Raw genomic sequence first — 25,582 nt, 5'->3', positions numbered from 1 at the left:
TTAAATGTCGGATTGATATTTCTATTATGCTTCCATGTTTTGTTCTTGATGTGGTTCATGGACCTTTTATCTTGGTAAATATGTTTGTCTCATTCACTTATTTGAATATTTAGTTTCACTTCAATGTGGACCTAGTTTCAGTTCTAATTTGCTGGGTTACGGTCATATTCTTCTAAAGATAATGATGAAAATATAAATAGATGTAAAACTTGAGTTTAAAGTGAATTAGTTCCTCCAGTAGATGACAGCACTAACATATCACTGGCCTGGCTGGACCAGGGCTCTTCATGCATGAGACTGACACAGCCTGGGACTCTCTGGCTGCAAGTTTACAGTCAGGAGAAAATAAATAACGACCGTCATAGCCCGTGTGTGAATTTTGGACGTAACAGTAACTTGATGCTGGCGTTCTCACCTTGCCTTTCTTGCTCATCTTGTTGCGGAGGTAGCTGAACGTCCGACTGATTTTAGGCCCTCCTTTCCCCTCAGTGTCGCTCCGCAGAGGGCCCGGCTCCTCCTCCGAAATACTGACACACACACACACACACACACACACACACACACACACACACACACACACACACACACACACACACACACACACACACACACACACACACACACACACACACACACACCACACACCACACACACACACACACACACACACAAGCGCTTCAGAGACTTCAGATACAGTATTAGGGACCACTAAGGTCTATAGAAAAGAGACTTTGGCTACAGTATTAGGGGACCACTAAGAGCTACATAAAAGAGACTTCAGATACAGTATTAGGGGACCACTATGGTCTATATAAAAGAGACTTCAGATACAGTATTAGGGGACCACTAAGGTCTATAAAAAAGAGACTTCAGATACAGTATTAGGGACCACTAAGGTCTATATAAAAGAGACTTCAGATACAGTATTAGGGACCACTAAGGTCTACATAAAAGAGACTTCAGATACAGTATTAGGGGACCACTGAGGTCTATATAAAAGAGACTTCAGATACAGTATTAGGGGACCACTAAGTTCTAGTTAAAAGCATCCATAGAGCACCATGTCATGGGATCTTTAAGTGTCAAATCTTTTTCGGCCTGCTGGATATTGCATCACTGCACTCAAAGTAACATTCATAGAACTACAGCCTCGGTCAATTCCTGGAAAGGGATGGTGCTCAGCTGTGAGCGTGCCGTTTAAGAAGTAAAAGCATGACTACATCTAACACCAGAGTGAAATCCGTGATCAGTTCCCCTTCTTACCTGTATTCCAGGGAGCCCGAGTTACTGGAGAATGAGCTGGCCACTACAGGAAGCAAAGAGGACAGACATCATGTGACAGCTACGCTGCATTGCAACACTGTTTATACCATGACTGCAATAAAGGGCTCAAAGACATGTACTGATTACCTCTGGGCCACAGACAGTAAATGACAGTTCAGGTTTTGGAGATTTGAATTTACTGAAAGGACACCACACTCATCACCTCTCCACCAAGCACTCCTATGACCTGAACATCCTTCTACCTGATGGATGTTTATGTTGCTATGGTTAGGGGTTTTGACAAATTTTCTCGGGAGCACTGAACATCACTTTTTGGCCGGTGCTCGCTGCATTGCACAGACATGAAACAGATCGTCTCATCTGCAGGAGCTCTTGCTAACACAGCAATATACCCATTGTAAGTTAATGAGAACTCTAGGTGTGTTTAATTTACTGTAGGGCCAAAGACGGACTTTTATTTTAGTAAACCTAGCGTTTTGATAGCAGCCATCTGTTTCAAAGGAGACCCATCGTGTTTTTCCTTATTATTAAAAGGATAACAGTTAGATAACATAGTAGTCTTCTAATGTAAATATTACATTTTCAATGAAAATAGATAGATAGATAGATAGATAGATAGATGTTTATTGATCCCAAGAAAAATGGGAAATTCTGGTGTTACAGCAGCAAAATTAGTCACAAAGCACAGAATATAAATATAAACGAAATACTAGGGAAAAAAATGCAATATACATGAAATAATAATATGAATAAAATAAAAGAACAAATATTTGAATATGTAGAGGATGGGAAAACAAAAATGTGCAACTGCTTAAATAATATGCTAAAATGTATGTCAAATGTAAATAAACCAATTGCAGTACACACTACTATTGGACACCCCACTACTGCACTATTGCAGTAGTGGGGTGTCCAAAAGTCTCATCTAGCACCCAGTGACGACATGTTAAAAAGTGTTATTGCCTGTGGTAGGAATGATTTCCTGTAGCGGTCCGTGCGACATCAAAGCTGTCAGAGCCTCTTAGAGAAGCTGGTCCTCTGTTGGACCAGTGGGGGGTGGAGTGGGTGGTCGGGGTCTATCTAGTTGTTTATCGTTAATATACACTATGCTGTATAGGGGTGTCCAACCTGCACAACGCTATATAAAGTTGGCAGGCGTTCAGGACAGGGACCGGGCTGAATACTGGACAAAGTCAAAAGGACAGAGGAGACGCTCCTGTACAGTCCTCTTAATGTCCCAAGCATCGGCCGCTTTTCAGCACGGGACCATAAGCTAACAGAGGAGAAGGGTTTATGTTTGGGAAGGAGCAGGGAGGTACTGAGAGAACAGCTGACTCAGCGCTTTAATTGAGGAAATCCATTGGCTAAAGGGCATCACCGTTCTGAGTGTGTGTGTGGGGGTGTGGGGGAGGAAACAAAAGAAATAAACACAGAAACTCACCATCTATATCTCGGTGACTGATGGCAACCATGGAGATGGATTTGGTGAGGGTTTGGTGATGGAACATGGCAGGATAGCGGTTTGTCACCGACAGTACCTGATGGGACGTCTGAACACACACACGAGAGGATATAATGATGATATTATTATAGCATTATAGACTTTCTATTTCTCTATCTATGTGACTAGATATGTTAATAAATTAAATGAGGGTGAGGTATTTCCATTATCATTTACTTTTTTTTTTTATTCCATTCGGAAAACAATCTGTGAACATCTAGTGAAAACAGAAGCCCGTCACACAACTGTTGTCCACTTATTGTAGATATGGGTGACTTTGGTATTGGTATATTGGTATTGGTATTTCAGTGAATGTGACACACACACACACACACTCACACACACCTGGCCGTCTCCATCCTGCTCCTCCTCGGTGAGGGACACCAAGGAGCCACTGTGCTGGCCGTCCAGCCCTGCAGTCCTGTCCTGGTGGTCAGCAGGGTGGGCTCCCCCCCTCTCCCCCCGCAGCGCCTCCAGGCTGTAGCTGCGTGCACACACACACACAAACACAACACTAGCTAATAACCATCCTTTTACCATTCACAGTCCAGTTAATGCATGGACCTGTACTGATACCTTCTGTTGTCTGCCTGCTCCTGGTCTGGATGACACAGGGTGGATGGGCACCAGCTCATACTGGAGAGAATGGAAGGATGAAGGGTGGATGTTGGAGATTGTGAGATGATGTAAAAGAAACAGGAGAGATGATTAGACGTCTGATGAAAGGATGTTTAAAATGTGGAGTGAGACGGAGAGGATGGATTCATGATGACAGAGATGTGTCTAACAATCCGGAACAGACTCACACACTCAGCACGGTGGAACGAGCTTGGGCCCAACTTTATTTCAGTCTGTTAACCCAAACGCAGAAATTGAAAATCCTCAGCTACAAGCAGATGCCAGACACCACTGGTATCTGGTTGTAGCTGATGAGGGCCGGGTGTTTCAGAACCAACCTGGTCTCAGTCAGAAAACGAGCAACAGTGCAAAGCTACAGGCCTCTGTTGTTATTTGTGCCAAAATCAGGATGGGATTATGTAATGTTTTTGTTCAAAGGACTTTAAGCTTCATATCTTAAGTTTGTATTTTTATACATTTTATTTATCAGACCTTATTATATTTTGATGTTCTGTTGTGACAATAAAACAAATTATTATCATATTGTTTTAGTGAGAACTCATAAATAACTACAAATAGCTAATGTTAGGGAAATCTATTTTTGTTTTAACGCGTTATCGGCATATCACATTTATAAATAACCAAATATTCGTATCGTATCGGCCTTAAAAATCCTTTATCGTTCGGGCTCTAGTCAGGATCAATGCTCCTGCTCTCACCCTGGATTTCCACCAACTGCAGACCAGCTTCACCGTGGGTCGGCTCCGTGCTCCGCTGTCCTTCAGTACCCCCAAGGTCCGGATTTCTCACAAGGACCCACGAGATCTCACAAATTCACGTATGATCGCGATATGACAGGATGTAGTTTCTATAAACAGAACCACAAACCTCTGACCTGTTGACTTCAGGCTTGTCTCATGACATATTCAAGGTGTAGTGCAGGGAGATATGATCCACCGTGAGCACGGCGTATTTTATTTTGAAAATGAATCCGATTTTTTATTTTGTGTCTGCACTCAACTTCCTGTCCCGCATCTGCCGTGTGCTGAATTGCCACGGATGGGACGGAGCTGGGACGGAGCTGGGACGGAGATGGGACGGAGCTGGGACGGAGCTGGGACGGAGCTGGGACGGAGATTGGACGGAGATTGGACGGAGATGGGACGGAGATGGGACGGAGATGGGACGGAGCTGGGACGCAGCCGTTCCACAGCCCACTTTGACTTTAATGGAAACCTAATGACTCGTTCCGCAGTTGGTAGAACTCAGGGGTCACGGAACGCTCAAGTCTGTTACTGAGCTATACGGAGGACAGTAAAGATATAAATAGATGATCATCATCACCGACTGATACTGTTGTCTCACTTTACTAGCCGGTGTGGTACAAATAAAACACAGGCAGAAAGTCTGCGGAAGTCTCGTCTCAGACAGTGTGTCTAGCGTGAGCCAGTGACATTTCAGAGTCCTCTGCCCAGCACATTATATAGAGCAGTACAAGAAGAATGTGGAGACACATGGAGAAACAGAGGGATGAAGGTGTGATGTGGGTGTACCTTCTTCTGTGGAGGGGGGGCTTGGCTCTCCGCATTTCTCCTGGCAGACTCTTCATCGAGCTGAAAGAAGAGAAAGATGGACTGTTACCGACGGAGGTAAAGGACAGGGAGGCACAGACTGAAAGAGTATAGAGTCACACTGATCTGCTGGATTCATTCCCGTTTCTGCTCTTATTCAGAAAAAGACAATAGCTGTGTTTCCATCCACACGTTTTTATCCGGATTAAGTGATGTTGAATGAAAAATGCCTTATGGAAACAGTAAAAATTGATGGAATTTCATGAATACTGACTCAAAGGAAATACGTTCAGATTTTCTCTTGATTGATATACGTCTTATGCGATAAACGCTGATGGAAATGTTATTTGTAGAATAAATAATAAACTGCAATTAAGTTTTAGGTCATTTTATGGTTGCAACCAGCCACAAAACGAAGAAGAAGTTTTAGTTAATTTCGAACAAAGACGGATGGAAGTGGACAGACGAGGAGACGAGAGACTTTGTGAATTTAATTTATCAGGAACTCGTGAAGGAAATGGCCGACAAAGGTTGGGACAAGCCGAAGGGACGTCCTCCGGAGTCAATGGAAGGCGCTCAAACAGCGAGACATGTCTCAAAATAAGAGTCGCGCAGCGGTGCCGGAGGGACAATAAGAGACAAGTTGCATCTGCATCGTCATAGCATCGTTGTTTTCTTCTTATAGCTTGATATGTTGCTATTAGCTGGAACATGAGCTCTATTACAACAAAACCTTTTTGCAGGAATGTTGCGTAATTCCGTGCAAAAATAAATAGAAACACCTTAAATGTCTAAAATGAATCAGATATACCAATTTGATTGCAAAACAGCATGTGACGTCATCACCACAGGTCTTTTTACGCTTTAAAGCCTTTTCACCAGCTTTGTTTGCATGAGTTTTTTCACCGAACTTCACAAAATTTGATTGACAAGTGGATGGAAATTTAGCTAATTTCTTCTTAACTGTTTCCATACTTAATGAAAGAGAATATTCTACTAATATTGACGTCGACACGCAGCCGTGTCAAACAGGTGCTCCAGCGGTGGTGGACATGTACAGTCCTTCCTTTGGACTTGAAGTGCTAAATCCTAGATAGCCTTTCATGACGCGTGCAGGCGGTACCTGCGCTGGGTGATGTCACCATCTGCCGCGCTGCTGTTCCTGCGCGGCTCCCAGCTGTGGCGACGGAACGGGGACAGGGAGCGGATGGAGGCTCGCGAGACTGAAGAGGAGCCGGGACTTTCTGAAAGCTGGTCTTTGTTCTCGTCCACGTCTTCTCCTCCTCCTGGCATTCGTCACAGAGAAACAAAACTGTTATCCACTTTAAAAAACTTTAAATGTGCTCCGAGCAATGTTGGGTGATGTCACTTCTTGTTGACGTTCGAAGTATTGTCAAACAAAATGGAGGCTAGCAGACCCTCCCTCAACCTAAACTCCCAACCCCCACCCCCAAAATCCTTCTTGTTGGTATTTTATCCTATTATTATTTTATGTATATTGTATGTATGTACAGTGTATTGCATCCTAGTATTTCATGACGGATATGTTGCTGCTGTGACACCATAATTTCCCATTTTGTTGGGATCAATATCTATCTATCTATCTATCTATCTATCTATCTATCTATCTATCTATCAGGAGAATTAAACGTGCAGGTTCCCAGACCAAGCTGTAGGGTGAAATCAAATCGCCGGCGGAGTGGGCGGGGCTTACCCAGTCTATATTTTAATCTCATTTCGTAGAAACTATGGAGGGTGTTCAGCTTTTACACATTTGAACTGAAACATCAAGGTGTGTTAAAAATACAAATACATCACTTTACGAAATGCTCAAATGGAATCAATGTTTTCACTCGTTCACATGTTTCTGCTTTGGTTTATTTTACAGTAACCTGGTGAGGAAAGCTCAGAATATTAGATATCATTTCACAAGCAAAACAAGAACATGCTAAATAACTGGGGATTTAGCGTTGTTTGTGAAGCAATCTGTATTTCAATATGTTTCCATGTTGAAGAAAGTGTGTGCTTCACCTCTGTCCTCTGTTTGGGACTTCCAGGCCAGCCTGGAGCTCCGAGGGGCCACAGCATCAAGTGATCCCACTGACAGAGCGCCCTCGCTGGGACTGGGGGAGACACCCACCCCTCGGTCCCTGTGTCCAGCACAGGGGGGGGGAGCTTTAGGCTACAGAGGAAGACAGAAGAGATTAAGGCTCTATTATCATCAAAATGGATTGTTTCAAACAATCAGCAGGAAATATCACGACGTTACTGGGAAATAGGGGTGTGCAAAAAATCGTTTTGTGTTCGAATTACGAGTCAATTTCTACCAATTCCTAATCAATCAGAGAATTCCAAATATTGATTCATAATTATTATTTTTTATAATTTAAAAACAATTAACAAATACATATACTTTTTTATTGTATGTCTACTGCAATCTCATGAAAGATAGATATTTACTTTATTGATCCCCAAGGGGAAATTTAAGGTCCCAGTAGCTTACAGACATCACACACAACATACAAATAACAAATATATACAAAATATGGATATGATTATATTTACAGTATATATATATATATACACACACACACACACACACACACACACACACACACACACACACACACACACACACACACAGTATATACATGGGAGAAGTAATAACATTTACATACTTAGAATAATTGTTTTGAATCAAGAATTATTTTTGAATCAAAAATCAATATTGAATCAAATCGTGAGCCTAATAATCGGAATCAAGTCGTGACATTTTCTGATTCGTACATCGCTACTGGGAAACCCTCTCATGCTCTGCGTTTCACCAAACACAGACGCCCTCATCCTAAACCCTGGGACGAAGTCGCAATCAGAGTCCTTCACCGTTTGATCCGTCTGTCCCTGTGAGGACATATGGCTGTCACAGGACACAGGTCCCACCCCTACAGTCCCTCCTTCTGTTGTCCAAACCCTGTCAATCCTTTTAAAAGGCGAGTGTTGGGGGTCAGATTAGAGTCAGTTAAAGGTTATACAATTATGAGTTTACTAAGTGGGAAAGATCTCTTCCAGAACAAGTGAGTCACGCTCTAAACAAACACAGCAAATACACCCATGTTTCACAGCTTCCATGTGTCAGAATGTTCTAAATAGTACTACTTACAACGGGTCTGTCCTGTACATAGATGTATAAAAAAATTGCTCACGACAGGACAGGACTTGGGGGACCAAACAGATCTGAATCCGTTCATACGGGGCCAACTCTAGCCCAACTCAACTCAACTTCTGCAATGCTGACACCAGCATTGGTGTCCAGGAGTGTGTCCAGGACTGTGTGTGTGTGTGTGTGTGTGTGTGTGTGTGGGGGGGGGGGATTACCTTTTTAAAGACACTGTCATCCAGTTGCACACTGTCTTCTTTGTGCAACAAACACACCGAAACACACTCCTCTGAGTCTGGATGGACGCCTGAAAAGAAAAAGAAAGAGGAGATGGGACAGAGACGGACAGAGACAAAGACACCGGGCTGGGTTAGTGATCCGGGCTTTGTGTGCTTGCTGAGAAATTTACAACATCCTGTTCTTCAGTAGAAAGTGTCTGAGCACGGAGCTTATTGCAGTGGTGGGTGCAATCCAGCGAGACAGGAAGTTGAGGTCAGAGAAGCAGCCTGTGTGTGTGTGTGTCATCAGTCCCTGGGTTATGTTAAAATATTAATAATAGCTTTTATTTATAAACCACCTTTCACATAACCCAGGGACTCTTTATAGAACTGCTGGGGCTAAGCTAAGGGAGGATATCTGCAGGGACGGTGTTCCAGAGGGACAAGGCTGCAAGTTACAGAGTCTGGTGTGGGGAATGGAGGTTTCGGGGTGGGGGGTGTGGATGGAGGAGGTCGGAGAGGTACTGTGGGGCCAGGGCATGGAGGGAAGTCTAGGTGAGAAGGAGGATTTAATATGTGATGCAGGACTTGATTGGGAGCCAGTGAAGGTGGATGAGGGTGGGGGTGATGCAGAGGGGACCCTGGATGCAGAGGTTTGGACATTCTGGAGCCTGTCTATGAGATTGTAACATCAGTTTATTTCCATGCAGGGTCAACCTTTCATTAACCCTTCCCATGTCTTCCCATTGACCACGCAACTTTTGTTTTTATGGGTAGGAATTTAAAATTAAAACGATTTGGTTGTCTTTTCTTGACACTTTTTTGTTGTTTTTTAATTTATTAGAATCAGTTATTTGTCATATATACTGTATATATATCTATATATATATAGATATATATAAATGCCTATACAGAAAGGTAGGGAAATGCCTAATATTAACCGATAATATCGGGCTGCTGACATATCGGTCGGGTTCTAATAAAGTACAGATTTATGAGACTAACATATTGCACAGCATGGCACTGATTAGGTGTGAGACTGTTGATAATCTAAATTAAGCACTTACTGAACACAGGGACATACAGAACGTTGGTCTATTGCGTTATCTTCCACATCCAATCATGTTACAAAGTCACCAGCATGTTTGATGATGCATATATTTTTCTCATGGCCTCTTGTCGGTTCACATTTATTCAAAAACTAATTTGGTGAAAAGTTTAGTTTTAATGAAAATGTTGAGTGAAGCACCGAGGGTGAAGTCTAATATTGTTCCCAGACTAATCACATCTATCTGTTTCTAACACACTCCTCACATACTGAGACTAACAGCATTAACAAACTGCTCCAGAGTTGGAGTGTGTGTGTGTGTGTATGTGTGTGTGTTTCCCAGACAGTGTAGTAAGCGTTTACCTGAACATGTTGGTCCTGTGTTGCCTTTAGGACAGAAATCATCCCTCTCCCTCTGGATCTAAGAGAGAAAAGGAAATAGAGGAAGCATCATTTCTCTGATCAACAGTTCTGGTACATGGACATTGAGCTCATTTCTCTGCTGTAACCCAAACAACCATCTGCTGCTTCGCTCCAGAGCATCCCAATAATATGAAAATACAATGTCGTCACACCCACTGGCTTCACCCCCCCCCAAACCCCTCCACCACCACCACCACCACCACCCCCCCAACGCGTGCAGCGTTCCATGTGTGTGTCTAACTTGACTGAGCTATAGCATATCAACATGACAGAGAGACAGAGACACACACACACACACACACAGACGGACACACGCATGCACAGACACACAGACAGACGGACACACGCACAAGTTTGATCTCATCTTGTATTTTTATATAATTTTCACTGATTTTTACATTTCATTATGTACTCATATACGGTTACATATGTGTTGCGCTTTATGAATGTCGGAAGTCTCTTTTGTCAGAGAGTGACGTGGCAACAAAGTAACATGCGTGTACACAGCTATCTACTATGGTGCAACGACACTGCTACAAGAGGCGCTTAGAGCAACCCAGGACAGCTGTGATTGGTTTGAAGAAATCCAAACAAGTCAGAACACAGCGCTGTGGGAGTCTGGCAATGAGAGACTTATGACATACAGGATGATTTCATCAAGAAATAGACATTGCAATGTGCAGTTGTAAAATAAATAATGATGTAAAACGTAAATAAGCTGACAATGCCACCCACGACACGACAGCTGTATTGGGAGCAGCTCTAAACCCTGAAAGGATTTTCGTAGAAGAGTTGATCAGGGAAATTAGCTCAAAAATCACCTCGCAAATCCAGAGCACAAGAATTCAGAGAGTGAACGTTTTCATTGCTACGTTTTGGTTTAAAAAAATATATCTTTGGCTACGTTTCCCCCTCTCATTCCCCCTGCTCTGGCATTCCCCCTGATCAAGCGTTTCCCCTCTCATTCCCCCTGCTCAAGCGTTTCTCCCTCTCATTCCCCTTGCTCTAGCGTTTCCCCCTCTCATTCTCCCTTGCTCTGGCGTATCCCCTCTCATTCCCCCTGTTCTAGCGTTTCTCCCTCTCATTCCCCCTGCTCTGGCATTTCCCCCTCTCATTCCCCTTTGCTCTGGCGAAGTCCCCTCTCATTCCCCCTGTTCTAGCGTTTTCTCCTGCTCATTCCCCCTGCTTAGCGTTTCTCTCTCTCATTCCCCTGCTCTGGCGTTTCCCCCTCTCATTCCCCCTGCTCTGGCGTTTCCCCCTCTCATTCCCCCTTGCTCTGGCATATCCCCCTCTCATTCCCCTGCTCTAGCGTTTCTCCTCTCATTCCCCCTTGCTCTGGCGTTTCCCCCTCTCATTCCCCTTGCTCTGCGTTTCCCCCTCTCATTCCCCCTGCTATGGCATTTCCCCTCTCATTCCCCCTGCTCTGGCATTTCTCCCTCTCATTCCCCCTGCTCTGGCGTTTCTCCCTCTCATTGCCCCTTGCTCTGGCATGTCCCCGTCTCATTCCCCCTGCTCTGGCGTTTCCCCCTCTATTCCCCCTTGCTCTGGCATTTCCCCCTCTCATTCCCCTGCTCTGGCATGTCCCCGTGTCATTCCCCCTGCTCTGGCGTTTCCCCCTCTCATTCCCCCTTGCTCTGGCATGTCCCCTCTCATTCCCCCTGCTCTAGCGTTTCTCCCTCTCATTCCCCCTTGCTCTGGCATGTCCCCCTCTCATTCCCCCTGCTCTAGCGTTTCTCCCCTCTCATTCCCCCTTGCTCTGGCGTTTCCCCCTCTCATTCCCCCTTGCTCTGGCGTATCCCCTCTCATTCCCCCTGCTATGGCATTTCCCCCTCTCATTCCCCTGCTCTGGCATTTCTCCCTCTCATTCCCCCTGCTCTGGCGTTTCCCCCTCTCATTCCCCCTTGCTCTGGCATGTCCCCCTCTCATTCCCCCTGCTCTAGCGTTTCTCCCTCTCATTCCCCCTTGCTCTGGCATGTCCCCGTCTCATTCCCCCTTGCTCTGGCATGTCCCCGTCTCATTCCCCCTGCTCTGGCGTTTCCCCCTCTCATTCCCCCTTGCTCTGGCGTTTCCCCCTCTCATTCCCCCTTGCTCTGGCATGTCCCCCTCTCATTCCCCCTTGCTCTGGCATGTACCCCTCTCATTCCCCCTGCTCTAGCGTTTCTCCCTCTCATTCCCCTTGCTCTGGCATGTCCCCTCTCATTCCCCCTGCTCTAGCGTTTCTCCCTCTCATTCCCCCTTGCTCTGGCGTTTCCCCCTCTCATTCCCCCTTGCTCTGGCGTATCCCCCTCTCATTCCCCCTGCTATGGCATTTCCCCCTCTCATTCCCCCTGCTCTGGCATTTCTCCCTCTCATTCCCCCTGCTCTGGCGTTTCCCCCTCTCATTCCCCCTTGCTCTGGCATGTCCCCCTCTCATTCCCCCTGCTCTAGCGTTTCTCCCTCTCATTCCCCCTTGCTCTGGCATGTCCCCGTCTCATCCCCTGTCTCTGGCGTTTCCCCCTCTCATTCCCCCTTGCTCTGGCGTTTCCCCCTCTCATTACCCCTTGCTTTGGCGTATCCCCCTCTCATTCCTCCTGCTCTGGCATTTCCGAGCCTCTAAACCGGAGACATTAGGAAACACTTCTGACCTGTTTTGAAATTTGTGGGGTTGTGTTGCAGTCTCAACGGCTGCAAACGGAGACCTTTGGCAATTCCGCCGCCAACATTTCTCCTCCTGTCTGGGTCTTATCAGTCAACGTTACCATGACCACTACCAGCAGCAGGCGGAGTCTCCACACTGCCGCCTGTTTATACCCAGTAAACCAGAATATTGGTTTGGGCGTGTTAGTTTAAACAGAGATTAGTTCTTCTACTGGAGATAAAAACACTCGCTAAAAACACTGAGATCACTTTTGGCACAAAAATCCAACTCTTAAAAACGAAAACGTAACGCTATAGATGTAGCCTGAGATAAGACACGTCTGTTAACATGAAGACTGTGGAACACCTACAAGAACACACACAAGCTCTGTCCTTGTGTTTGTATTAATGTGAGTGGTTTACAGATTAGATGGAAAGAGACTGATTATAATGTGCATGTGTAGGATATTAACAACCTGACATTGTTTGGAAGCAGTGGATTTTAAAGCGGTCTGTTGTGTAGGCCGAGGCATCAGAATGAGCTCATATTTAGTGCGATTGTTAATCAGCGAAGCCAATGAGTCCTTTGTCCCCTCGTCCACTTGTCTCAATGGGTCTGTTGTCCTAGCTCCATGCTGCCTGCTCTGTCTATTATCAACATCCTGCACCATAGAGCCCCCCCCCCCCCTCCAACACGTAGGAGACAACAGACAGCATTTGTCAATTACACCCAGCTGCACATGTTAAATGTCTGTGTAAAGCTCTGCTGAACTCTTATGAATTATTATTTTATTCCTCAATGTGCACATCTTTCCCAAATATCCTGCAAAATGTAGTATATATTTTCTCCAGTGAATTTAAGGGGTTTGCTTTGAAAGATTTATTTCTGACATGTATTATCAAATCCAAGATGGCCTTGAAAACCCAAAGGAAGAAATCAACATGACATTGATATTTGGATAATATTTTGGTACATATACATACATATATCTCATGTCATATCATATTTAAACCATTTAACCTAAATAAATAAAATATGATTTGCAACTGATTCTAATTAAAAGCTGTGTAACTGTAAATGGTTGAGGTGGAAGTCAATAGTGAAAATAGAACGGGACTTCAGAATCGTTCAAAATCGTTTAATACACAAAGTTGTGCGTTCAGATCATGGGCCCTATTTTAACAATCTAAGTGCACGGCGTGGAGCGCATGGCACAGGTGCATTAAGGCCGTGTCCAAATCCACTTTTGCTAGTTTGACGGCAGAAAAAAGGGTCCGTGCACCATGCGCATGGTTCAAAAGGGTTATACTTTGAGTCTTCATTAATTCATAGGTGTGTTTTGGGAACCAATGCAATAAACCAATCAGAGTGTCCTCTCCCATTCCCTTTAACAGCCAGGCGCATTTGGACCTTGGCGCATTTGGACCTTGGTGCCTTGTTATTATGATGGCATATTTGCACCGTAATATTTTTACACTGTATGTAGAGTCATCTTTTGCATGTGTGTGTGCTGCTGTGCGTCCCTGTGTGTGCAACAAGCGCAGTGTGCGTGTGCTGTGCATGAGCCTAGGCACATTTTACTAATGTGCTGTTAAAATAACAACAAAAGGCTGTGTTATTGACTTTAGACAGGTTGTTGTTGGTCAATGGTGAGATCACTTCCCGCTACCTCAAGATAGCCAGGTGCATTTCTTATTATACGACATGTGCGTTGGAAGGGAAATTAAAAACGGTCTTAAAATAGCAAAGACACTTGTGTCGGGCTTTGCGCTGTTCTGGGTGCCAGATAGGGTCCTACATGTTAATGAAAAAAGTAATTGAGTAGAATTTTAAAAGTTCCATCACACTTCAGAGACAAGCCCTGAGTTCTGCGTCAGGTCATACGCTGACAACGACCCCTATGGAACATCACTCAGCTTTATTCTGAGCTAAACATGCTGCATATGTATTCAGTTATTACATATCCGAGCCTTGCTGAACGGACACACAGCAGATCTTTGACATGGCACACACAGCACACCGAGTTCAGCCACCAGCTTTAAATCCAAGGAGAACCTGAGGGAAGTCCACATGTAGAGGAGGACAGAGACACAGGTGGGCCGGGACATTTCTTAATGACTCGCTCATAACAGTCTGTGTGTAGTAAAATGTCCATATTGAGGGAACAGAAGTAAAAATCAATAAAATAACAGCTGGAATCACAAGACTCCATATGGACACCTGATTCACAAGCGCAGCCCGAATATTTCCTTTGATCCTATCACTATCCCAGTAGCAGCTAAAGCAGCAAACTACCCCCCCCCCCCCCCCCCCCAAAACAAAATCTATTACTAATATTTTAACATAACCGCATCAAGTAACCATAGACAGACATCATGTTTAGTAAGCCTGATGACACACACACTCAGGCTGCTTCTCTGACCTCAACTTCCTGTCTCGCTGGATTGCACCCAGCACTGCAATAAGCTCCGTGCTCAGACACTTTCTACTGAAGAACAGGCTGTTACGTCTTCCACTTAGTCAGCAAGCAAACAAAGCCTGCACTTGCCCAGATCACTAACCCAGCCCGGTGTCCTTGTCTCTGTCTGTCTTTGTCTCATCTCCTCTTTCTTTTTCTTTTCAGACGTCCATCTAGACTCAGAGTGTGTTTGTTGCACAAAGAAGACAGTGTGCAACTGGATGACAGTGTCTTTAAAAAGGTACCCCCCCCCCCCCCCCCCCCCCCCCCATGTCCACAACTAACACACAGTCACCCTGCTTACACTGATCTGCAGTGGGTTTCAGGATCTCTTATGCTATAATTTACTTTTCATTGGACTGCAGCCACACAGGCTTATTCCAGGATGCTCTTCCACACTCTTAACTAAACGTGCCTAGACTGGTATTCAGGAGTGAGTTACACTTATGAACAGAGGAGACTGGATGTGCAGAAAGAAGAAGAGTGTCAGAGTCTGACGATATTCAGGAAGATAAAACTTTACATATATGTGATGTGTTTTTAAAGATTCTTTTATCTTTAGTAGGAGCCAATGGGCTTGGAGCTGAGAGACACAGATAGTAGTCAGGAGATATTAGACGATGCACTAACTAGTGCGCGTTTTTTTATTGCAAGATTAACGTTCTTCTTGGCCTAGCAAACTTTTTGGCTTTTCTCACATGCTGTTGCAACAACTAGTGACGTTAGAAAAATTAAAACACCACACCGGATCTAGTTAGACCTGAAATACACCAACAGGCACGCCGCGCACACGCCGTTTGGGCTCGCGAGCCGGCCAAAGAGTAGTAACGTTACGTTTTAAGTGAATGGCGAGCGCGAGATAAAACGTTTATATTAATATTATGTTTATATTTTATAGTCATAGTTAATATTTAATCATGATCTGCTGCCCTACTGCAGGCTAAAGCTAATATAGTTAGCCTAAAGAAACAAGCAGAAAGCTGCGACCAGCCAGGCTAAAGCTAATGTAGTTAGCCTAAAGAACCAAACAGAATGCTGCTACCCGCCAGGTTAAGCTAATATGTAGCCTAAAAAAACAAGCAAAAAGCTGTTTCCAGCTAGGCTAAAGCTAATATATTAGCCTAAGAACCAAGCAGAATGCGCTAACGCCAGGCTAAAGCTAATGTAGTAGCCTAAAGAACCAAGCAGAATGCGGGTTACCACCAGGTTAAAGCTAATAGAGTAGCCTAAAAAACAAGCAAAAAGCTGCTACCACTAGGGTAAAGCTAATATAGTTAGCCTAAAGAACCAAGCAGATCTGCTAACACCAGCTAAAGCTAATTTAGTTAGCCAAAAAAACAAGCAGAATTTCTGCTACCAGTCAGGCTAAAGCTAATATAGTTAGCCTAAAGAACCATGCAGAATGCTGCTACCAGCTAGGCTAAAGCTAATGTAGTTAGCCTAAAGAACCAAGCAGAAAGCTGCTACCAGCCAGGCTAAAGCTAATATAGTTAGCCTAAAGAAACAAGGGGCCCGTCTGTCCCAACTAACGTTACAGTTCGGAGCCATGACGCATGGAAACGTAACACTAATCTACTACAGAGTAGAGTCCTGTGTCAGATCTACATCATTTCCACTAATTTAATTGTTCTCGGATACACAGAGTGTGTAGCTAGTGTGCGTGACATGCAGGTTGATCAATTTATCAAACGAACGAGCTGGCCCCGCTAGTTGACCACAACCTAAAATTTAGAGGAAGCAACATGCAGTCATTGGCATACACTTCTGCCTGGATTTATTATTATATGAATACAATGGTGTCATGCTTGTCAACCAGCGTATTTCTACTTAATTTCCCTCTCCAAAACCACTTCAGAAGAGTAACGTTAGTCACAAGGCTTAGCTTACTTGCTTTGGTGTTTGTAAAGCATTAAAGTTGAACAAAGAATGGTTAACATTAGAAATGACCTTTTTTAATTTTTATCTTTTATGTAGATGCACTCCCCTACAAAATCCCCGCAGTAGTTGAGAATGATTTATTATTTCCAAATAGAGCTATTTATGTGATCTTTTAAAAATGACTTTCTTTTTTCATATTGCAATATATATCTAAATATATAGGGGGAAAAATATTGCAATGTCAGATTTTTTTCCAATATTGTGCAGGTCTACTAAATATCAAATCTGTGTGAAAACAATTTTAGGAAATTGACCAATTTTCTTTGTGAATGATATACATAGAGATAGGCATGGGGAACTCTCCATAAAATCATCTCTTAACGCAAATCCAACCAGCTATTAAGCTAACTGAAATAACACCATGTCAATCTCTAGGTATGGTGAAGGGTATGTGATGATGGGGGGTTATTTTAATTCCAAAGGCCAAGGGAACTTTATCAGGATGCATAGTATTGTGGATTTATGAAATAACTGGCCTTTAAAAATAAAAATGTGGCAGTCTCTATGGAAATGTCATACTTATCTTACCCCCTGTATTTTAACATAGGGGGTGTATACTTATGCCCCCTGTATTTTAACATAGGGGGTGTATACTTATGCCCCTGTATTTTACATAGGGGGGTGTATACTTATGCCCCCTGTATTTTAACATAGGGGTGGTATACTTATGCCCCTGTATTTAACATAGGGGGTGTATACTATGCCCCCTGTATTTAACATAGGGGGGTGTATACTTATGCCCCCTGTATTTAACATAGGGATACATTATCTGTATTTTACATTCATTATTCACTTACCCGAGAACTGGTGTCTTAAAAGGTTGGTATTTAACTAGTATTTGTGTTTTGAAATAGGCTTAAGATCATTTCCAAAAGTGGTGTTTTATCCCCTGCTTTTAAGAAACTTTAGCATGGTGTGTTAAACTTATTACTACGAACTCATTCTAATGTTACAATCCCTCGTTGGAGCATACAGTCAATTAAATCCTCCAAGATGTATTCCATGTGAATCATGAGTGAACACCAACTATGAAACCGTTCTGCTGAGACACAACACAAGATGTCCTAATATCGATCACTGACCTTCGCTAGGCAAAACATCGTCACAATGATCCCATGCAGAACATGACAGAGACGTCCTCCCAATGACTCCCCAGTGCGATAAATGACACGCCATCTTAAACCTTTAAGCCTTCTTCTCTGTTCTGTGTGAACACAGACTTAATTACCGCATTTGCATAATATTCATATCCTCACATTTTTGACAGGGCTGTCGACAGCTAGACACTACCTGTACAAACAGGAATACAAGTATGAATTCATCATATTCTATAGAACGTGTGTTGCTGGTGTCTTGGCTCCCTTTTGTCCGGGCTGTTCTTCCAGTAAGAAACATGTATGAGTTGTCTATGTGTTACATTGTGCGACAGTCTTCAGCTTTTGTGTGTTCATCATGACACATGTGACAGTTAGACCAAACACTAACCCTGCTAGTTCTCATCTCCTTAAATGAAGGGTGTAATACATCTCCTCCATCCCTCTCTAGGATGGGAGGAGCCACACTAGCCAAAGGGAAAGCAGTCTCCATGGCAACATTCTACTTCCTGTTCGCATCACCCGGAGCGTTATGGAAAGTGTAGTTCCAAAACTCAGAAAAGGTTTATGCAAAAATTGAGAATGAAAATATCAGGAGACCTCTATCCATCCAGATATCTGAACGTATCCGCAACATAAACCTTGTTTTAAACTGAGCTTTTCTCAGTAGCTAAACCTGTTCTGAAAATAACGGCATGGAGAGATAAAAGCTTGAATATTCCATAGAGGGAAGCAGAACTGGGTTAATGAATGCAAACTTTTAAAATATGTGTAATAACATGCCAAACTCTAGCAAGACATCACCATCATACGTGACCTGAGGGACTGCAGATACAATGACTTCTTAGAAATATCACAGGCTAAAACTACTGCAAAAACAACTTATAATTGATTAATTGTCTAAAACGGCATTGCATTAGGCAAATATTCAGACGCAAAACACACACACACGTACCTTGATCAGCAGCACATCAACAGCCCTCTCTCCTTTGGTACAGAAGCTGTACTTGCGCCTGTGTCTCTCATACATGCTGGCAGATCCATGTGTTAACACGCAAGCTGCTGTGGGGGAAATTCGCGGCTTGAATCCTAAAAACGACCACACCTCTCTTTACTGTCTCTCCTTTCGGTCTAAACTCAACTAAAATCTTACGTATGAGAGCGGCTGAGGGTGTTCCCAGGGTAAAAAAAAGATCCAACTGGCAGTTTCCAGAGCTGCAGGCTGTTGATTTTCTTCACACCATAAGAGAGGAAAAAAAAAAACCCCGGCACAAATCAACTGGAACGAAACACCTAACCACTAATTAGCTTCAGAAAAGAGAAATGCGCCGACAAACAAAGCTTATGTGTAACTTAACTCCGGTGTAATAGATTCCAAAACCAAACCAAGATGAAGACCGAAACGTTCAAACCAAAAGAAGTCCACGGGCTGATGTGTAATCCAGTAGAGTCCACGTATCGGCTGTCCCCTCTCGTTGCACTCTGGGGCGGAAAATGAGCCTCTCTGCCCACATCTGTTCAAACCAGCGGCCCCTCCCTCCATCCCTCCTTCCCACTCTCTTCCTTTTTTCCTTCAGGCCCTCCATTCCTCTCTCTCTCTCTCACATCTGTCCTTTGCTGTGAAACTAACGGCCTCTCATCTGTTTGCTGGCTCTGTGCATTGGAACAATGGAGCTCTATCTGATAAGTGCCTCTGCAGTGTGAGAGAACAGTAAGTGAAGGAGTGACTCTGTTGCTGATGTTCTTTAGTCTGTTACACCCAGACGCCCCCCCAAAGCAAAGTCAACCCTCTCATTTATCTGAGCTGCCGTCTGTTTCCTCCTCTGTTCAGTGAGTGAGTGAGTAATTCTGTGTGTGTGTGTGTGTGTGTGTGTTGGTATACGTGGTTTACATGGACAACACGCCTGACGTTTCACCTGGGCTCCGCGGACCTAAGGGGAATACGGGGACTATGCTGTGTGTGTGTGTGTGTGTGGGTGTGTGTGTGTGTGTGTGTGTGTGTGTGTGTGTGTTAGTAAACCCTAAGCGTACGGTCCGTTACCAACTGGAACAGAACTTATGGCTGACAAGTGGAAAACATTCAGCTTCATCTGTAACCAATCAGCTCACACAAACACAGCAATAACCATGGTAACCATCCAGTTGTGACGCAGACAGAGAGAGAGAGAGAGCGAGAGAGATACAAGTTTATATCGATTTTAAACATATTGCAATATTCTGCGATATATTGCAATTTATAAACTTTTTTCCAAATTCTAATTTTTCTCAAATTCAAATGACAACTTTGTCAACATCTGTTTTATCTAAAAAGATACATTTCTCTGTTTGTTCATATCACTTCAATTTTATTGCTGCAAAATGGGATTGTCAAGCAGACAAACTGACCAACACATATATAATAAAAGATCCATACTTGGCGCCTGTGTATCGATACAGTATTGCCACAGAAAATATCACGATACTATGCTGTATCGATATTTTCCCCCCACCCCTAGTATTACCTAGGCCTAAAAAGAGATTTTTCTAGATCTTTCCACTGTCACAGAGAAAATGCCGAGATCTCAACCAGGTACAAGCTCAGCGATCCCAAACTGGCAACCCAAACAGGAAGACAACTAAGCGAAGTAATAACGTGTGGTCTGTGATGGATAGGTGAGACAGAGATGCACTTTCTCTGAATAACCTCTCAAAATTAAATATTATCCTGGGAGAAGGAGACAGGGTTAATCTTACGGCGCACACGCACACACACACACACACACACACACACACACACACACACACACACACACACTAAGGTTCCCATTTTTCCATCTTGAATCTTGCATCTTGAATTTCTCCCTATGACCCGCTGCTCAGAACTACTGCGTCATTAGGAGACATTGGAAAATGATTTATATGGTTTCAGAGGTGACCCTGGCCTTCCCTGGCCTGGCCTGGCCCGGCCCGGCCCGGCCCGGCCCGGCCCGGCTCTGACCTCACAGGCTTGTAGAGCAGTGAGGATGTGAGTACAGCTAACTGAATGCTGGGAGCTGGGGGTTTGGAGTCCAGTTCCCACAGCGTGCACTACCTGCCTCTCCTGCTCTCTGAACGCTATCTTTATCCAAAAAACAAAGGGGGGGGGGGCTCTCTGAAATTAGTCCAGGCCTCCGTAAACAGCATTATATAATGTTTCAAACTTCTCAGGACTTCATACAAACTTCTTCTACTTCTGCTAGTGCTGGTGTAGTCGGGCTACACCACATTTCTAATCTGGCTTGTTTGTGTTTGTTTAAACCAATCACAGCGGTCCTGGGCGGCGCTACGCCCCGGATGCACCGATGGTGCCCTCGCAGAATCGAGAGCCGAAAGCGATGGAGATTTTTGTCCCAGCACGATACATACGTAGAGACACACTACTTGAAGTGAAACACCAGGAAAGAGACTTCAGACGCGCTCCATTGACAACTTTGGTGTAAAAAGCAGATAGCTTGAAGGAGACGGATGCCTTCACTTACAGATAATATCATGCAACTTGTTGTATTTATTTTATTGTACCTTATATTTTTATTGTGCTTTTAATGTGTCGGCTCAGAACAGCAGTGGTCAGACTGAAGGCAGTCCGGCTCTGGATGATCCAGTGTGCGTCTAGGATTGGACCCCCTGTGTCTATGTGTCTCTGTTGGAACTGTGCAGCTGTATGCAGTATGCATTGTTTAAACTCACATGCAGAGGGTGTGTTCCGTCTGGGAGTCTCCTGGTCAGCTGATGCTCTGCTGCTTCTTCTTCTTCTTCTTCTGCTGAGGAAAAGGACAGACAAGATTAGTTCATCGTTACAAGACGTCATTCATGTCATGACTCAAAGATGTGCTAGGAAGGCTGGTCCTTTCCTCAGCTGCAGCCCAGCTGGAGCTGACTTGGTATTATATGTGTGTGTGTGTGTGTGTGTGTGTGTGTGTGTGTGGTGTGTGTGTGTGTGTGTGTGTGGTGTGTGTGTGTGTGTGTGTGTGTGTGTGGTTAGGGAGATGAACTCAGGCCACAAAGCTCATTAAAGATGGTTGATGAGTTCTGAGTTTTGCTTAAAGGTCCTATGACACGCTGCTTTTTGAATGCTTTTATATAGACCTTAGTGGTCCCCTAATACTGTATCTGAAGTCTCTTTTATATAACCTTAGTGGTCCCCTAATACTGTATCTGAAGTCTCTTTTATATAGACCTTAGTGGTCCCCTAATACTGTATCTGAAGTCTCTTTTATATAGACCTTAGTGGTCCCTAATACTGTATCTGAAGTCTCTTTTAAAATAGACCTTAGTGGTCCTAATACTGTATCTGAAGTCTCTTTTATATAGACCTTAGTGGTCCCCTAATACTGTATCTGAAGTCTCTTTATATAGACCTTAGTGGTCCCCTAATACTGTATCTGAAGTCTCTTTATATAGACCTTAGTGGTCCCTAATACTGTATCTGAAGTCTCTTTTCTATAGACCTTAGTGGTCCCCTAATACTGTATCTGAAGTCTCTTTTATATAGACCTTAGTGGTCCCCTAATACTGTATCTGAAGTATCTTTTATATAGACCTTAGTGGTCCCCTAATACTGTATCTGAAGTCTTTTTTTATATAGACCTTAGTGGTCCCCTAACACTGTATCTGAAGTCTCTTTTATATAGACCTTAGTGGTCCCCTAATACTGTATCTGAAGTCTCTTTTATATAGACCTTAGTGGTCCCCTAATACTGTATCTGAAGTCTATTTTATATAGACCTTAGTGGTCCCTAATACTGTATCTGAAGTCTCTTTTATATAGACCTTAGTGGTCCCTAATACTGTATCTGAAGTCTCTTTATATAGACCTTAGTGGTCCCCTAAGACTGTATCTGAAGTCTCTTTTATATAGACCTTAGTGGTCCCCTAATACTGTATCTGAAGTCTCTTTTATATAGACCTTAGTGGTCCCCTAATACTGTATCTGAAGTCTCTTTTATATAGACCTTAGTGGTCCCCTAATACTGTATCTGAAGTATCTTTTATATAGACCTTAGTGGTCCCCTAATACTGTATCTGAAGTCTTTTTTATATAGACCTTAGTGGTCCCCTAACACTGTATCTGAAGTCTCTTTTATATAGACCTTAGTGGTCCCCTAATACTGTATCTGAAGTCTCTTTTATATAGACCTTAGTGGTCCCCTAATACTGTATCTGAAGTCTCTTTTATATAGACCTTAGTGGTCCCCTAACACTGTATCCGAAGTCTCTTTTATATAGACCTTAGTGGTCCCTAATACTGTATCTGAAGTCTCTTTTATATAGACCTTAGTGGTCCCTAATACTGTATCTGAAGTCTCTTTATATAGACCTTAGTGGTCCCCTAAGACTGTATCTGAAGTCTCTTTTATATAGACCTTAGTGGTCCCCTAATACTGTATCTGAAGTCTCTTTTATATAGACCTTAGTGGTCCCCTAATACTGTATCTGAAGTCTCTTTTATATAGACCTTAGTGGTCCCTAATACTGTATCTGAAGTCTCTTTTATTAGACTGGGCATTAGACTCGCTCGTCCCAGAGTGACAACCCTAAAGTTTTTTGTTTTTTTTAACACAACCAGGTAAAGCATCAGCCTCACCTGTCTCATTTCCTGTCGTTTCTGTAACGTCTGCTGCAGTGTCATGCAAACCGGCAGTATAGCTTAAGGGCAGATTTACCAAAAAACTGAACTGAGTGTACTTTAAATTTGCATGCATTTCATGTATCTACTCTAGTGATTGACATTTGTGAATTTCAAGTTTGCGCAGAGAATGACCGCAAAGCAACTGTGTTGCTGTTCCTAGGCAACTCTCAACACAGACGGGGTGAATTTGTCAGAGACAAACGTGCGTTACTTTGTAACACCTTATAATGCTCACCTAGCTGCTAGCGTAGCACGCCCTCATACTCTGCTTCTGACTGGCTAGTAGTCCTTACCTAGGTACTGTCAGGGCCTCATACTCTGCTTCTGACTGGCTAGTAGTCCTTACCTAGGTACTGTCAGGGCACGCCCTCATACTCTGCTTCTGACTGGCTAGTAGTCCTTACCTAGGTACTGTCAGGGCCCTCATACTCTGCTTCTGACTGGCTGGTAGTCCTTACCTAGGTACTGTCAGGGCCCTCATACTCTGCTTCTGACTGGCTAGTAGTCCTTACCTAGGTACTGTCAGGGCCCTCATACTCTGCTTCTGACTGGCTAGTAGTCCTTACCTAGGTACTGTCAGGGCACGCCCTCATACTCTGCTTCTGACTGGCTAGTAGTCCTTACCTAGGTACTGTCAGGGCACGCCCTCATACTCTGCTTCTGACTGGCTAGTAGTCCTTACCTAGGTACTGTCAGGACACACCCTCATACTCTGCTTCTGACTGGCTAGTAGTCCTTACCTAGGTACTGTCAGGGCCTCATACTCTGCTTCTGACTGGCTAGTAGTCCTTACCTAGGTACTGTCAGGACACGCCCTCAAACTCGGCTTCTGACTGGCTAGTAGTCCTTACCTAGTTACTATTAGGGCACGCCCTGATACTCTGCTTCTGACTGGCTAGTAGTTTTTAGGCTAGGTACTGTGCATGTGTGACTCCCAACAAAGATGAAACAGAAGTGCGATGTCTCACTCTGTAGCTAAAAACTGACAACACCTCAACACACAGGGTGAAAAGAGGATCTGCAGCAGTGTGCAGTATTACAAAAATATGGTGTTTTTGTTTTTTAGTTAAACCATGTAAATCTATTCTGATATAACAATTATGAACCTGAGAATGAGCATAATATGAGCCCTTTAACAGCAGCAGGACCCTGAAGCAGCCGGCATTCATTTCTTTATTTACACCTGTGCTATCCTTTGTCACGTGCCCAAATGTCTGATTCCCATGGTGTTGTTCATCCCATCTGTCAGTCAGGGTAACCCAGTCCTCACCAGGTCACTGCTCAGCCCTAGGAACACGCCCGCATTATCTTAACCACACAAGTTGCTAAGAGTCATCGTCTATGGGAGTGTTCACGTTTAATAAGTCATAAGGAACTTCCTCTGAAAACCTTTACACGCCTTTATATTCAGCCTCTCTCTTTCAACTCACACACACACACACACACACACACACACACACACACACACACACACACACATATATACACACACACGCACAAACTATTCTCAGCCTAGCTCTAGTTTCACTGTGCACTGTTAAGTCTTGATGACATCATCAGGTTGCTGGGATACCGTGGCCCATACAAACAGTGGCACCAGATCAACAGCCGTCTCTCACTCACACACACACACACACACACACACACACACACACGTACACACAGTCCCTCCCTGTCATTGACATCACTCCGCTGCGTCTCTCAGCTTCCCCCTAGTCTAAAAATCCCTGACTGTGAATTAACAGTCCCGCAGAGCCCCGAGACAAGGAAACCCCTGACCTCGGACCCCTGACCCCCCCTGCGGTGGGAAAGAAGAGCACTTGTGAAGTGTGACTTCAATGAGCCGTTTCATCACAAGAGCAGCAATCTGAATGTAAACTTCCATCATGAGCGTTGGGACAGGCCGTACTGAAAGTGTCCGTCAGTGACTGCTCTGAAGCCCTCCTTCCTGCTACAATGTGCAGACATAGCAGCTGTTCCTACCACCAGCCTGCTCATCACCTTCATG

At 43.9% G+C, this 25,582-nt stretch overlaps 1 protein-coding gene across 1 annotated transcript in view; it reads right to left on the bottom strand.

The window, feature by feature from the left end:
- LOC116694542 (uncharacterized) overlaps positions 1-25,582 on the bottom strand; it is a 73,181-nt gene that overhangs the window by 5,539 nt on the left and 42,060 nt on the right. The window contains exons 13-23 of the mRNA XM_032524290.1: positions 21,633-21,706; positions 9,761-9,818; positions 8,350-8,438; positions 7,006-7,156; positions 6,098-6,260; positions 4,957-5,016; positions 3,362-3,421; positions 3,131-3,269; positions 2,726-2,834; positions 1,264-1,306; positions 416-527 (exon numbers count right to left, since the gene is read on the bottom strand). Of these exons, the coding sequence (XP_032380181.1) occupies positions 416-527; positions 1,264-1,306; positions 2,726-2,834; positions 3,131-3,269; positions 3,362-3,421; positions 4,957-5,016; positions 6,098-6,260; positions 7,006-7,156; positions 8,350-8,438; positions 9,761-9,818; positions 21,633-21,706 (1,058 nt within the window). The remainder of the gene's footprint in view (positions 1-415; positions 528-1,263; positions 1,307-2,725; positions 2,835-3,130; positions 3,270-3,361; positions 3,422-4,956; positions 5,017-6,097; positions 6,261-7,005; positions 7,157-8,349; positions 8,439-9,760; positions 9,819-21,632; positions 21,707-25,582) is intronic.

This window comes from Etheostoma spectabile, chromosome 8 (assembly GCF_008692095.1).
Source record: "Etheostoma spectabile isolate EspeVRDwgs_2016 chromosome 8, UIUC_Espe_1.0, whole genome shotgun sequence".
Lineage (NCBI taxonomy): Eukaryota > Metazoa > Chordata > Actinopteri > Perciformes > Percidae > Etheostoma > Etheostoma spectabile.
This window is presented reverse-complemented; position numbering and strand designations above follow the sequence as displayed.